We start from the raw sequence: 16,857 nt of genomic DNA on the forward strand, positions 1-16,857 counted from the left end.
CATCATCGCTGACGGCAGTCTTGACGACGACATCGTCGACAACGAGCATCCCACCATCGACAAGGATCTACATGTCGTCGACGGCAGTTACAATGGTGTCCTCATTGCCATTATCATCATCGACTACCTTGTCGACTGTAGCTTCCTCTGTAAGGCTGTCAACGATTAAAATTTCCATGCGTTCGTCGTCATCGACTCCACCGTCTATGAAGGCTATATCTGCCCTGTCGACGAGGGAAAAACAGCACAGAAGCCAGGAAAAACGTATCCCACAGCATACTTCACTTAGTAAAGTAACCCCCCTCGTGCCAGTACATCTGCTGGAGGGTGATGAAGAATCAGACGAGGAGGGACCATTGGAACAGCACATAGCCCCTCACAGTTAAATGTGAAATATCAAGAGGGGGATGACGAGTAAGGCGAAACCTATGACCTGCAGTACTACGTAGGGGGATCAGGCATACCAGGAGGATGCATACATACCAAGCTCTTTAATGTCTGATCTCAAAGTGATGCTTGCTGATTTTAGTAAGCGTTTTCCATCTCAGGAACAGGGACAACCACAACTTCTATCTTCACACGTTTCAAGGGTTACCACTCCAGATCAGATGCCTACCTCTTTGCCCCTAGTGAATGTGGCCACGCCGGATATGACCATACCACAGGACATGGACGTTTCGGAAGGTGATCAAGAAGAACTCCTTGACACTCAGTTGGAGTGGGATGAATATGTAATTCCAGCTCCTCCTCCTTTTCTGAGCCAAAAGTGGATTCTCCTTCAGATGACATTGGGGGATTCCATAATCTTTTGGAGAGAGCGGCTAAACGGTTTGCTCTTCCAATGCCATCCAAGCAAACAGATTGCTTTTTATATGATTTTAAAGAGCCTTTCCAGAAATCTGTACGATCCATACCGTTAGTGAACTTCATATGGGAAGAGGGTTTGACAGTCATGCACAACCCTGCTAGAGTCACGGTGGTGCTTCCTCGGCTGGAGAAGAAGTACAAGGTCACCCCCATCCAGATTCAGTGGTCGCTCAGGCGGCACTGAGAAGATCAAAACATCCCTCTGCTCAAATTTCCGCACCTCCGGACAAAGAGGATAGACAGTTGGACAATATTGGAAAGAGGTTTTCGTCAATGTCTAGCCTCATCATGCGAGCAGCTAACTCCCTGGCAGTGTTATCCAGATATGACAGACAACTACGGGCAGACATCCCCACGCATTTTGACTAGTTGCTGGAGGACGTTAAGTCTGAGGTAAAAAAAGACATTACATGAGGGAAAGCCTACGTCAGCCGAAATGATGGATTGTGCTATTGATATAGCCACTCCTGCGTTTCATCAGCTCGCAGGTGCTGCTGTCCTTCAGAGGCAAGGCTGGTTAAAGGCTACATCGTTCCGTCCTGAGGTCCAGAATAAAATCTTAGCTCTTACTTTCGATGGCCAGGCATTAGTTTGGTAAGCATGTTGACGAGACACTACAGTCACTAAATCTGAGACGGATACAGCAAAATCTTTGGGAACTCTCCAGTTTAAGAAGCCTTCCTTTCAAACTATGAGAGGTCGTGGAATTCCTTCACATAGGGGAGACTACCAGCAATACAGGTACCCTACCATCCTCCTCTGGTTCTAGGCAGAAAGCTATCCCTGTTTTTCCAACAATGGCAAGTCGTAACATCGGACAAGTGGGTCTTACAACTAATGAAGCATGGCCACACGCTAGAGTTTGTCCAAATGCCTCATCCCAATTCTCTTCGCAGAACTTAACCGAAGTATCTAGAACAACTCAAAAGAAAGATCAACAAAAGAGCATATAGAGTAGCAATAGAGAGAGTACCTCCATCACAGCGAGAAAAAGATTTTTACTCCAGATTCTTTCTCATTCGTAGAAAGTGGAAGGACTGGAGGCCGATCCTCGATCTCGGAGAATTAAACACCTACTTGAAAAAACAATCCTTCCGCATGTTAAGCCTACAGGATGTCCTTCTGCGATTGAACCAGGGAGATTTTATGTTTACACTAGACCTAAAGGATGCCTATTTCCACATCCCCATTCACCCAGCCCACAGACAATACCTGAGATTCATGGTAGCAGGAAGCCAATTTCAATTTTGAGTCCTCCCTTTTGGCCTAAAGTCAGCTCCCAGGATATTTACGAAGTGCCTAGCTCCAATTGCAGCCTTTCTCAGGAGAAGAAAACATCAGGTATTCCCATACCTAGACGATTGGCTGATAAAAGCAAGCACCTATACAGGAGCGTGCAGGTCAACAATAAAGTGCGTTTCCTTGCTCAACAGATCAGGCCTGACCCTCAACTGCGAGAAATCCAAACCCCTACCATCGCGCTAGATCACCTTTTTAGGGGCGAAACTGGACACTCAATCCAACATGGCATGTCCCACTGTGGAGAAACAGCAAAAAATAATCTCTTGCAAAATCGTTTCAGAAAAAGGGCTACATTTCATTTCGCCTCTTCAAATCCTTACTAGGCATGATGTCATCATGCATACCTCTAGTTCCTCTCTGCAGGCTCAAGATGTGTCCCCTGCAAGAGCAGCTCTATCTTCAATGGCTCCAGATTTCAGGAAGCTTCGAAGATCAGATAAACATAACTCCAGCAATAATGAAAGCTCGGGTGTGGTGGTCTCAAAAACATCACCTGACTGTCGGTCTATCGTTTCTCCATCACCCAGCACTGTGGACTATCACCACAGATGCCTCCCTGGAAGGTTGAAGAGCTGTTTTACAAGACCTACGGGTAAGTGGCAAGTGGCCACTAGAGTTGCGGTCAATGCACATCAATCTGCTGGAGCTTAAAGCAGTTTATCTGGCTTTACAGGCCTTCCTCCCAAAGATTGCCGGTTCAGAGGTGGTAATAAGAACGGACAACACCACTCCGATGCATTACCTCAACAGACAGGGAGGCACGAGATCTCTCCCTCTCTCCAGGAAAGCTAAAAAAAAAAAAAAAAAAAACATGGAACTGGGTGTTGCAGCAAGGCATCATGCTCACAGCAGTGCATCTTCCAGACATACAGAACACAATAGCGGACTCACTCAGCAGACAAAAATCGATATGTCACGAATGGGAACTGAACCAATCCACAGTCAACCACATTTTTTCCCAGTAGTCCCAAATTCGACCTATTTGCTAGCGAGCTGAATGCCAAATGTCAATACTTTGCAGGCTGGCATCACCAAGAGGGATCATGGGGATACATTTTCCATAGCTTGGTCAAAAATCTTTGCATATGCTTTTCCTCCAATACCCTTGATCCAGAGAGTCCTAACAAAGATGAAAAGGGAACCGTGCACTCTGAAATTAATAGCTCCATACTGGCCTCGCCAACATTGGTTCACAGAGCATCTTCTTCTGTCAAAGAAGCCTCACATCCCACTGACAATGGCAGATCTTGCATCTGGATCCTCAGTCGATACGATTATCAGCATGGCTCCTGAGCATAGGGAGTTTGCACATTTAAATATTCCACAAGAGTGCAGAGACATTCTGTCCAAAGCCAGAGCAGCTAGTATCAATAAGGCTTACTCTTGTAAGTGGAAAAGGTTTTGTTTGTGGTGTCACCAACAGCAAATTGATCCTCTTTCCTCATCCCCAGAGCAAATATTACTGTACTTACTGCATTTAGCACAATCAGGACTTGCGCATTCCTCTATAAAGGTGTACCTGGCAGCGATTGTAGCTTACAGACGCTCAGACTCTTCACCTTCTTTATGGTCCTCTAGATTGATAAAACGATTTCTGAAAGGACTTTTTGAGTCTTTCCACCATTCAGGCCTCCTCCTCCCTCGTGGAATCTGAATATTGTTCTTGCGCAATTTATGTAGCAGCCTTTCACGCCAATTCATCAAGCTTCTCCGAAATTCTTCTTCTGGAAAGTTGCCTTACTTGTTGCCCTCACATCAGCCAGACGAGTCAGTGAGATACAAGCACTTTCCATACAAGAGCCGGTTTTACAGATCAAACAAGACAGACTAATCTTGCACACTAACCCGCATTTTATCCCAAAGGTCACTTCGGATTATCATCTGAATGAGCCCTTAGTTTTCAAGACGTTTTTTTCCAGATCCGATGACTCCTGCGGAGAGAGCTTTGCACTCTTTAGATATTGAAAGGTGTGTTAAATTCAATTTGAACAGGACTAAACCTTTTCGCAGGTCCAAACAACTGTTTGTGGCTTACAGTGCACCCAGACGGGGCCAACCACTCTCTAAACGGAGCATACCTAGATGGATCTCCTCAGCAATTCAATTCTGCCATCAGGCGGGGGGCAAGCCACTACATTAGTCTGTCCGTGCGCATTCGACGCGGGCAGTTTCTTCTTCAGCAGCACTGTTTGCTGGGGTACCGCTGCAAGACATTTTGTAGAGCAGCAATGTGGAAAATCTGCCATACGTTTATCAGACCTTACTGCTTGGAAGCACTATCTCAAGGATAGGTAGCGGTGGGTCAAGCAGTCCTCCGGAACCTTTTCGAGTGAAGGTGATCCACCTCTTTCATCCCACCATTCTGATGTCAGGTATGCACATTGTTTATGACTAATCGTCTTAGATTCATGTTTAATGCTTATGGTGATGTAATTATAAGGTGTTTAAAAAAAAAAGGAAGAAAAGAAAGAATTTGATTTTGAAATATTGGTGTATGTTAACATGTTTTCTGGGTGTGTCTTGAATAGATTGCTAGAGTATTACAGTGTGCATATGTACTGCTTGCTACTCTGATTCAAGCATGTGAATCTATGAAAGTTCCAATACTGGAGTAAGAAAATTAGTTACTTAACTGGAGATGACTTACTTAACTGTAGTTCTCCAGTATTGGAATCTTTCATAGATTCACATGCGACCCGTCCACCTCCCCGGAGAAGCTCACCTTCACCTCTTTTTTTCTTTCTCATGTTATACGCACTTGTGCTCTGAAAATCTGAGGTACTGGAGCTTCTCTCAGGAGGGTTCTCCAGGGTGGTGTCTTCTGATTGGTGGATTTTGAAGTTTAGTCCTTTTTCTTAAAATGACTCTGATCAATTAAGTGGCCTAGGACTCTTGGGTTTAAGTCTGTTAACACTGCTTGGTTAAATGTACCAGGGGCTCCCATCTCGATTACGGGGAATGATTCAAGCTTGTGAATCTATGAAAGATTACAATACTGGAGAACTACAGTTGCAGGTAAGTAACTCATTTTCTATCACAGTGATACCAGACGGGCTTCTGCTACAGAAGTAAGGATTTATATATGGATGTAGAAGGAGATGTCTAATATCGCAGTGGCTGTCCAAAAGAAAAATATGGAGACTGCATCACTTCGGTTTGGGTAACCCTACTGTGAGGTCACCTGGAATTGACGAATTGTAATGCAAAATATAAAAAAATCTAGTTTGTACAAGAGCTGTTTTCTCCATTCAACTGTATGCATGCTCGCATAAACAAAACAAAATCAGTGTTTAAAGAAAAAAAAAAAGTGTGGGGGTCGAACATGCAATCTTCCGACTAGTTTAACAACCTTTGTTATCTAAAGTAATTTAACTGTGCTCATGTTTTCATTTATTTATCCTTCTGTGTTTTTTTTTTTTATGTGTTTTAGCTTGTGTGCAAATGACCATTTGGGGCTGATTTATTGCCTTTACATAGTCTTTTTTTTTTCAGCAGATTGCCATTCAACTTCATTTAGCTTTGTTTCTAGATATTGCCTTCAATTGCATATCTAACAACTTCCTAAATCAGTGCTCACAATTGATCTGCTCTTTTTATTCCTATTCTAGGAACACCTTTCATACTTTCATTTTGTTGGACGGATCATGGGGATGGCAGTGTTTCATGGACATTATATAGATGGCGGCTTTACACTACCTTTCTACAAACAGTTGCTGGGCAAGCCGATAACCTTGGATGACATGGAGTCCGTTGATCCAGATCTTCATAACAGTTTAGTCTGGATACTGTATGTACCACTTACTATGAATCAGACATTCTGCTCCACACTTATTTTGTGTTATTTTTAGGTATCATTGTTTTGGATTTTATGTTCTAAATCAAAATAACATAATTTGTCATTTTTTAAATATATTGCATTCTGACTGAAGCCAAAGGTTATTGACATACCCATGAATGAAAGGGAGTAAAGTTGCAGAAAGGTTTATGCACAATTATATGTAAGAAGGGCACAAATTGAAAAGGGCTTTAGGTACAAGATCTCTGGTATTAGTTGATCATTGTAGGATTGCAGATGGATACAAACATAAAAAGTAATTGATACAGGAGATTGTTGAAAGAAGCCCCATTTATAAAATGCTAACATGGAGAACGAACAATAGCCAGGATATCATTGTGTTTCCAGCCTCTCTGGTAGGAAGGCACCAGTGCATGTCAGTAAAGTAGCTTAGTAACTAAATCATTGAACAAAGTGAAATGTGGTCCGACTTTGCCTTCTCCCACTTAACAAAATTAATTGTTTGTGAAAAATGGGAGCACTTAGAAACTGGTTACATACCAGTATTAAAAACAATGTAAAGCATTGTCGCATTGGCTCTCATTGTACCAGTGAGGCTGCTGAATTTGGGCTGCAGCATCACCAGAATTGTGGGGAACTGAGTCCAATCCCACACCATTTGACAACAGTCGGCCTAATCCATTTCCGAGCAGCTAGCAGCACCTCATCTCCGCCCAAGAGCAGGAATGATTTGTGGCAACCGGGCGCATGAGGTGATGACTTCTCAGGGAAATCGTGGTGGTGGATCAGATCTCATCCTTTTCTCTCAGTCACATTAGTCTCACACATGCAAAGACAGAGACAGGAAATGGTTGAATAAGATTTTTTGAATCAGCTGTGTCTTAGATAAAATTGCATGAAATGCAATAATTTTATGATGAAACATAATATAAGCAAAATGGTGACTGGGAAAATGAAACACAGGAAAAGTCCCAGCATACTGTCACTATGCACAATATATGCGATTCCTAGCTAAGCTATGTTGGAGTACAGCAGGATAAGCCCTAATCTCCCCTTCCAGATTCCCCCCTCGGAAGACATCATCCCCCATACCTGAATATGGCAGTGGTGAAGAGGACTTATCTATAGAGACACCATCCCCATGTGGGCCTGGGAACCGGTTGTCTCAGCGAGCAGCTGTAACTAAGTCGGACAGCATGCGGTCATGGTCATCTACCTGGAACCTCCCTCTAATGTGCATGGGACAGGGAAGTGTTTTTACAGTAAAACAGCTGATGTTCTGAGAAAATGTCCCTACGTGAAGATACGTATGTTTCTGTGAATGTTAGGGACACAGTGTACCACTTGTGCTGACAATCCTATCTCGCTGCAGCCTTGAGCAAAGCACAGAGTGAAAAGAATGTTGTGCTAAGAAATGTAATGCTAAGAACAACTAGATAACGAAAATAAAACACCACCACGAATGCGGCCGATTCTAAAATAATAAAATGAAGCAGAATAAAATGTCACTATGCTAAAGGGCACAAGCAGCAGGCCTAGTTGCTAAAATAACATGCCTAGAGACATCACTAAAATGGTTCTACAACAGCATGTGAACATTTCCTAGGTTTATTAGATTGAACCTGTCTTGGCTTACGTAGTACACTACACAAAGTTTTAGCAAGTTGGTTGCGAATTATGGTTATCTTCAGGAGTGTGGTGCTAGAAATATGTGAAAAGAATATTTAAACAGTAAATGTGAAAATGCAACACCCTAGTGATTTAAATGCAGAATAAAACAATGTACGTACTCCAAACAGTTACATGAGTAGAGTTTGCCTTAAGAGCTTCAGGTGAACATACGAAGAAACCATGAAAAACAATCTTTCCAAATGAGACATTCCTTTTAAGTAGCTCACACAACTAGGAAGTGGAAAAGAAAAGTTGTGTGAAACAAGTGTTCGATGGCATGTGTAGCTGTAAATACACATGCGTTGCATAAGTCTGCCATCTAGTGTTGGGCTCGGAGTGTTACAAGTTGTTTTTCTTTGAAGAAGGTTTTTGAGTCACAGGATCGAGTGACTCCTCCTTTCGGTAATACTGCGCATGGGCATAGAGTCCTTTGTTAGTTTTTCTTTCCGCCGTCGGGTTTGGACGGGTTTCCTCTTGCTCCGGTGGATCTTGGTTCAGTACTTCTGAACGTATTCTACCTTCCTATAATATCATCGGTATTGTTTCGATCGTGTTTTCCATCTATAGTCGATCAGATTTACACCGTCGGGGTCGAATTCTCGCTCTTAAAGGGGGCCTCGCCCTTGCAGGGCCTACTTCAAGTCTGGCTGATGGAACAAACTGTTTCAATTCTGTCCACAGTGTCACGCTGAATTCCCACACACCGACCAACATTCCGTGTGTAATCTCTGTCTATCTCCTGATCATCGGAAAGAGACTTGCAACACCTGCAAATCATTTCAATCTAAAAAGATTCTCCGGGACTGCAGAGGTCATTGTCTCAAAATGGCGTCCTAGTCCACAGAAGACACACTTGATATTTTTGATGAAGAACACACGCAGGAGGAAGTTCGACTAGGGGCAGCATTTTCCATCCAAGACTTGAACTCCGATCAACACTCTGATGATGATAGCCACTACATACCTCCGGCGCAGTACATGAGTACAACTGCCCTGTCGCAAGACACAAAGACACTAAAAAAAGACTTCAGCACTGGTCGTCGGTCCTCCACTGCCTTGGGCCATGGTCTGATCCGAAAAACAAGTGCGGATGACCAACCTTCAAATTCTGTGCCGAGAACTAAGACTAAAGTGCACTCAGCATCGACAAAACAGACTGCTGCAGCCGTCTCCGTACCGAGCAAAATTGAAGGGACATCTTCAGAGCTGAAAAAACTGGCAACAACGTTGGAGCCGGCATTTTCGGTTCGAGTTAAACACGTGGTGTCTAAATCTTGGAGTTGAAAGCCACAAGTAGTAAACCTACTACTCTCCCCAAGAATCATTGGACATACAACCTATTTTAGAGGTGGTGGATGCTAAACAGCGAAAATTGCACATTCAGGGGGACACAGGAAGAATAATTGCTTCTTCTTCAATGCCCTTTAAGAGGAAATTAAATTTTCAAGAGACCTTAAAGGATATACCTCCACGAAAAAGGTCTCAAAAGACAAGGAACAGGAAGTGGCTACAAAACAAAAACAGCCTTCAATCCCACATGCTTCTGTTCTTCCTTTCACACCACCACCATCACCCACATATGAAATGCAGTTTTCACCACAGACATCCTCACTGGCACCACACAGGGATGATCTTAGTGATGACAAGCAGTATATGGATCCATGGGATATACAATATCCTGATCCCATTCTTCCAAATGATCCAGACTTGTATCCAGCTAGACCTTTCCCACCAGAGGACACTACTGCATATAACCAGGTTATAGCCAGAGCAGCTGCCTATCGTAATGTGCAGATGCATACAGATCACATAGAGCAAGATTTCCTCTTTTACACATTAGCTCCTACACACAAAGAATATCAATGTCTCCCAATGCTTCCAGGAATGCTCAGACATTAATCTGGGATTTTCTAGGAACAGTGAAGGCTAGAATTATCACTCCTTGAGTGGATAAAAAAATATAACCCAGCACCCTCAGACCGAGTGTTTATCAAACCTCAGTTACCACCTGACTCAATAGTGGTTAGTGCAGCAAGGAAAAGGGCCAACAGTCAGTCCACAGGACGTGCTCCTCCTCCAGACAAAGAGAGCAAGAAGATAGATGCAGCAGTAAAAGGGTAGCTGCACAACCTGCAAATCACTGGAAGATAGCCATGTCACAGACTCTCCTAGCTAGATATGATAGGGCCTACTGGGATGAGATGGAACAACTGTTGCAGTACCTTCTACCAGAGGATCAAAAAAGGGGACAGCAAATAATCACAGAAAGGCAAGCAATATCTAACACTATTAGATCTGCTACAGATGCAGCTTATACCACAGCCAGAGCAGTCAGCACCAGTGTACTTATCAGAAGACATGCTTGGTTAAGATGTTCAGGGTTCAAACCTGAGATACAGAACTGTTTGGCCCAGAAGTTAATATAACTATAGACAAACTTAAAGATTCTGAAACTTCTAAGGCAATGGGTGCATTATACACCTCACCCACCAGAGGACATTTTTGTAGCCCACAGTTTAGAGGGGGCTTCAGAGCATCAGCCACAGAAACAGCAACTTCCCAACAGAAACAATCCTAACACTTCTACACGAGGATCATTTACAGGCTCCTTCAGAGGATCCAACACTAGAGGAAGAGGCAAACCATCCACTTCCATAGGTTCCTCTACCTCAAATAAACAGTGACTTTCTCACCATTCCTACAGAGCACACATCTCCTGTGGGAGGAAGACTGGTACATTTCTAACAACAATGGCACATCACTACAGGCCAGTGGGTTCTGTCCATTATTCAACATGGTTATTGTCTTTAATTCATTTACACTCCACCAAAAATTCCCCCTTGTTCACACAGACTTTCTCAGGAACATCTCACTCTACTAAAACAGGAGGTACAATCACTACTACTCAAAGGAGCCGTAGAGATAGTACCTATAATCCCTACAGGGATCCGGCGTATATTCACTTTACTCTGATACCAAAGAAAGATGGTACTGAAAGAACAATTTTAGATCTCAGACCCCTCAATCTAAACATCCTTTCAGAGCAGTTTCATATGGTCACTCTACAAAACGTCATTCCCCTACCAAAAAAAAAAAACACAGGATTTCATGACAGCATTATACCACAAAGATGCCTATTTCCACATTCCCATACATCCAGCACATCGCAAATATCTAATATTTGTCATAGCAGGCAAGCACTACTAATTCAAAGTACTAACAATTGGGGTAACAGCACCAAGGGTGTTCTCTAAGTGCTAAGCAGTAGTTGCAGCATTCCTCACAAGAAAACACATTGTCTTCCCATGGCTAGACGACTGGCTCAAAATCCAGTACAATCCAAATTTGTCAACAACATACTAAATATACCATAAGTATCCTACACAGTCTAGGATTCACAATTACCACAAATCTCACCTGCAACTGTCACAGATACAGCCATATCTGGGAACAATTCTAAACACTCAGTCAGGGTTAATCAATCAAATTATTTGTTGAGCGCGCTACTCACCCGGAAGGGTCTCAAGGCGCTGGTGGGAGGGGTTGGGGGTGCTACTGCTCAAAGAGCCAGGTCTTGAGGCACTTCCTGAAGGTCAGGAGGTCTTGGGTCTTACGTAGGTTGGCGGGGAGTGAGTTCCAGATTTTGGCTGTGAGGGGAGAGAAGGATCTGCCGTCGGTTGTGGTAACGGTGAATGCGAGGGCGAGGTTGGCGAAGCGGAGCTGCCGTGTCGGGATGTGGAAGCTGAGTCGATCGTTGAGGTAGGCCGGTCTGGTGTCATGGAGAGCTTTGTGAGCGTGGATTAGGATTTTGAAGGCGTTCCTTTTTGTCGATGGGTAGCCAGTGGAGGTCCTTGAGGTGGGTAGAGATGTGTTCTTGACGAGGGAGATTAAGGATGAGACGTGCTGAGGTGCTCTGTATGCGCTGGAGTTTTTTCTGGAGCTTGGCCGTTGTTCCAGCGTATAGGGCATTGCCGTAGTCAAGTCTGTTGCAAACGAGGGCGTGGGTGACCATTCTTCTGGTTTCTACGGGAATCCACCTGAAGGTCTTGCGGAGCATTCGAAGGGTGTTGAAGCATGAGGACGAGATAGCATTGACTTGCTGGGTCATGGATAGTGAAGTCTAGTATGAAGCTGAGGTTGCATGCTTGGGTGGTGACTGTTGGGGGCGCCCCAGGGTGGCTGGCCACCAGGAGCCGTCCCATGCTGACTTGTTGGGGCCCAAGATGATTATCTCGTTTTTTTTCTGAGTTCAGCTTGAGGTGGCTTGCTGTCATCCAGTTGGCAATAGCGAGGAGTCCAGTGTGGAGGTTGTTCTTAGCGGTTGCTGGGTGCCTTGTGAGGGGGGAGGATGAGCCGAGTGTCGTCAACGTAGGAAATGATATTGAGGCCGTGGGATCGGACGATGTTGGCGAGCGGAGCGTTAGTATATCCAAACCCAGAAAGGACTACAACACAACCACACTTATACACTAAAGTTAGTGATGAAAATATTGGGAATGATGGGCTCATGTATACCCAGAGTTCCAAATGCGAGACTCCACATGCGAACACTACAGCAGTGCCTTTCTCAACAGTGGTCTCAGTCACAGGGTCAAATTCAGGATCTAGTGTTGTTGGACTGCCAGGCTCACCGCTCTCTGCAATGGTGGAATTACACCAATCTATCAAAGGGGCAGCCCTTTCAGAACCCTGTGTCTCAGACCTCTGATAGGTTGAGGAGCTCATCCGAACAACCTCACAATACAAGAGGAATGGGACTCAAACCAATAGACGTATCATATAAACTACTTGGATTTACTAGAGTATTCCCAGCACTCAAAGCTTTTCTGACACAAGTCACACACAAGATAGTGTTAATACGGACAGACAATATGACGACAATGTATTAGCTGCAAAAACAGGGGGAGATACACTCATCTCAATTGTCCCTTTTAGCACAGACAGTTTGGAAGTGGGTGATTCACATTCAATTAGTGGCAGAGTATCCCCCAGGGATACACAATCAACTAGCTGGCCTCTTAAGCAGGACATAGCAACAAGTCCATGAATGGGAAATTCACCCACAAGTAACTCAACAATACTTTCTAATGTGGGAACCTCAGACATAGACCTTTTCGCCACAAAAGAAAACTCAAAATGCCAAACCTTCGCATCCAGGTACCTACACCCTCAATCCAAGGGCAATGCTGTATGGATGAATTGGTCAGGGATATTTGCTTATGCTTTTCCACCCCTCCCACTCAATCCATTTCTGATAATAAAGATAAAACAAACCTCACTCACTATGATACTCATAGGTCCCATATGGGCACATCAACATTGGTAGACCACACTATTGGACCTGTCTGTAGTACCACATCACAAGCTGCCAAACAGACCAGATTTGTTGACTCAGAGGAGTGGCCAATTCAGACACCCAAATCCCAGCACACTCAACCTGTTGATTTGGCTCTTGAAGTCGTAGAGTTTAGCTATCTACAACTTCCATCTGAATGTATGGATATTCTACAGGAAGCACGCAAACCCATAACTAGACAGTGTCATGCTGCTAAATGGAAACGCTTTGTCTACTATTGTCAACCCAAAAATATTGATCCACTTAAGGCAGGATATCAACTGCTATTTGTTACAATTACAAAAATCAAATCTGGCTTGTTTGTGTATTAGGCTTCATTTAACATCTATAGCTGCTTATCTACAAAACAAACAACATATTTCCCTCTTTAGGATTCCTGTTATAAAAACCTTTATGGAGGGTCTTAAGAGTTATTCCACCTAGAATTCCTCCGGCTCCTGCATGGAATCTTAACATCGTACTCACAAGAGGTATGGGGCAAGATTTGAACCCATGCATTCTTGTACTCTACAGTTTGTCTTGGAAGGTTGCTTTCTTAGTAGTAATCACTTCTTTAAGAAGAGTTAGCAAAATTCAAATGTTCACTTTAGAAGAACCTTTCTTTCAAATCCATAAAGACAAATTAGTTCTTAGAATAAATCCAAAAATCCTACCAAAGGTAGTTTCACCTTTTCATATCAAACAGTTAGTGGAATTGCTGCTCTTCTTTCCACAGCCAGATGCAGTTGCTGAAAGAGCTGTACACATCCTTGATGTTAAGAGCTCTCATATACTATATAGACAGAATAAAAGATTTTAGGAAATCAAAACAACTCTTTATGGTATTTTCAGAACCTCACAAAGGTAATCCTATTTCAAAAAATGGGTTAGCCAGATCAATAGTGAAGTGTATTCAAACTTGCTATCTTAAAGCTAAGAGACAGTTACCAGTAACTCCTAAAGCACATTCCACTAGGAAAAAAGGAGCTCCAATGGCAGACATTTGTAAAGCTGCCACATGGTCTACACCATGCACATTTACTAAACACTACTGTGTGGATGTGTTCTCTCACCGTCAGGCAAAGGTTGGACAGGCAGTACTTAGAACATTATTTCAAGCTACTACAGCTCCTACATGCTAACCACTGCTTACTTTGGTGGGGACTGCTTTACAGTCTATGCAAAGCATATGTATCTACAGTTACACATGCCATTGAACGGAAAATGTTACTTAACCAGTAGACACCTGTTCGTGGCATGTAGTGCTGTAGATTCACATGTGCCCTCCCTCCTCCTCGGGAGCCTTTAGCCTTTGTAGTACAGTATATTGTAAATATGTATTTACTATATAACTACATATACGTTTATAAACTCTTAACTTAACCCGCCTCCAGGAAAACAATCTAACAAAGGACTTGATGCCCATGTGCAGCATTAATTTGTCACTCGATCCTGTGACTCAAAAACCTTTAAAAAAAAAACTTGTAACACTCTGAGCCCAGCACTAGATGGCGAACTTATGCAAAGCATGTGAATCTACAGCACTCCGTCACGAACAAATGTCTACTGGGTAAGTAACATTTTCCATTTGTATCGCTCTCCAGTAGAAAACTGATTGTACTTCCTACCTGTGTGATACTTCTTAACTTCTAGAAACTGCCTACGTTTTTTTTTCTTTTTTTTTAATGGGGTTTATTCTCCAGTTATTTTGCAGGTTTTTTTAAATCTAAAGTTTTAATTGTTGATTGCATGTCGATTTTAATTGTTTTCTAAAACGTAACCAAGTTTTTTATATTGTAATGTCTGCTACTGGAATCAGCTTTAGAGTAGTTGTGAAATGGAAGCAGGATACACAACAGTCTCATTGACTTTAGGATACTAAAGTTTCTGAATGATCTGTGCTAGGACGAGTGACAAGATAAAAAATAATCTTAACATACTAGTGTCGCCCATTAGGAGCCCACTTGGTCTTATGCCTGTGGCTGTACTGCAGAGAAGATTGTAGAGTAGGGAGATTAAGGGGAAGATGGGATAGAGGAAGTATCAGGATGGCTGAGGACTGGAGGTCAAGAAATATGTGGTTAAACCTTAAACAAAGTGTAATCCACCTTAGGTGATCTGACTCGCCAACTTTCTTGTTTTCCAAGTGTTCTTTGGAGGGTGATGTAGAGTAGGATGTGTGATTAGATGGATTGGAAGGGCCAGGAGGAAAGGCCAGGGATTGAAGTGTGAATGTTTTCTTTTTTCGCATGCTTTGCATTATTCTGCCATCCAGTGGTTGATTTCAGACCTGTCCCTATTCCTTTTTTATCTTCAAAGGTAGGGAGTACCAAATCACCACCACCCCCACCCGACTCAGTCCCTTAAGGACTTGGTGCAGTCGAACAAAGAGGATGTTTTAGAGGAAACAGAGGAGGCCCAGGGATAGAAGGGATCTGATGCAGACAATACAGCATCATTTGACTTGGATAACAGAGATTTGCCAAAGAAGGCACCAAACGAACATATGCCATCTCGAAAGAAGTGCATGCCCACATTGCCACATGGTTTGGTGGATCCAAACTGAAAATCTTGAGTTTGTAGATCCTACAACAGAATTTGTTGTCAAAACACTCAACAGTTGACTGTACCACAAAAACCAAAAAGTCCCCGGTTTGTAAGCGAAAGATACCAGTGGTGATAAACCTTCTTATTCCACCTTAACTCCGAAAGGGGACCAAGAGGGAAGAAAGCAAGGAGAAGAAAAGAGAAAGCATGTTCTGGTGCCAAAAAGAAAAAAATAGCTCAGCGATCAATGTTAAACACCAGGTTATCAACGTTGATAGGCAAAGGCATCGCTTCAAAGCCAAAATTGCAGCATTACAGTAGAAAAAGAAGCAATTCAACGATACCTTGAAGGAGTGCAATATTCCCCTTAAATCCAGAGAAAATAGGCCTAGGGAAGAAAGCTACATGGGTCTAGAACCCCAGTAACTCCTTAGCTGGAGGAGGAGTTTGAAGAAGAATATGATCAACCCAGGGTACGAGGAGGACCTAAATGGGAAAGAAGACGTGGTAGGATTTAGAGGTTGGCTCTGTTGATGAGGAAATTTACTTCTATCCATTAAGAACCTTATCCCTGGGTGACCTACCATCATACAACACAGGGGTCAAAAGAGCAGCACACGAAGCACAACTTGAGTTGAAACAGGCCGGGCGCGTGTCCTACGAGAGGCGCTTCTGCCATCCCAAAAGAAGAATCAGTTCCTACCCATGCTCCCTAGTATTATAGTTCAGGGCAAAGAGACTTTTAGGGAAGCAACTTCCTCAAAAGCGGTCATTCCAGGGGTGGAAAAGAAATACAAGCCTTTAAGCATAAATACAATCTATATCAAGGGGAATTTAACAACTGTCTTGGCAATGGTTTCCACAGAAGGGCAGACACACCTGTGTCCTCAGGGCCAAAACCAGAAAATGCGAGTAAAATGCATGGAGACAATAGGCTGAATGATAGAGAGGTGAGCAGTTACCCAGTTGCTAATCCAGTCACCCTGCTTGGCACATATATCAGCAATGAGAAACATTGAAGATCTCATCCAGCATCTACCAGAGAGCAAAAGCAGTAATAGGAACACTGCTTACTTAACCAGCAGGCAGATGTACCCCACCCTAAGGCCACAAGCCTGGCTCAGGATCTTGGGTTTGAAGCCCAGGAATCAGTAATCAACATGCCTTTCAGAGGTGAGTGCCTGTTTGGAGCAGTAGAGAATGAATCTTTGAAAAAGAATAATGACTCCACTAAGGCTGTCCGACTATGCAAGTCACAGGCTTGTTCAAGAGGCACACACCAGCGATCAGTGGGTAGGCCTACCTTCCTGCACATGCAGTAGCAAATCCAAGGTGGTGA

General features: G+C 43.3%; 1 protein-coding gene across 1 annotated transcript in view; it reads left to right on the forward strand.

The window, feature by feature from the left end:
- The window catches only part of SMURF2 (SMAD specific E3 ubiquitin protein ligase 2), a 708,378-nt gene that overhangs the window by 572,026 nt on the left and 119,495 nt on the right, over positions 1-16,857 (forward strand). The window contains exon 14 of the mRNA XM_069199920.1: positions 5,778-5,956. Coding sequence (XP_069056021.1) covers positions 5,778-5,956 — 179 coding nt within the window. The remainder of the gene's footprint in view (positions 1-5,777; positions 5,957-16,857) is intronic.

This window comes from Pleurodeles waltl, chromosome 7, assembly GCF_031143425.1.
Source record: "Pleurodeles waltl isolate 20211129_DDA chromosome 7, aPleWal1.hap1.20221129, whole genome shotgun sequence".
NCBI lineage: Eukaryota > Metazoa > Chordata > Amphibia > Caudata > Salamandridae > Pleurodeles > Pleurodeles waltl.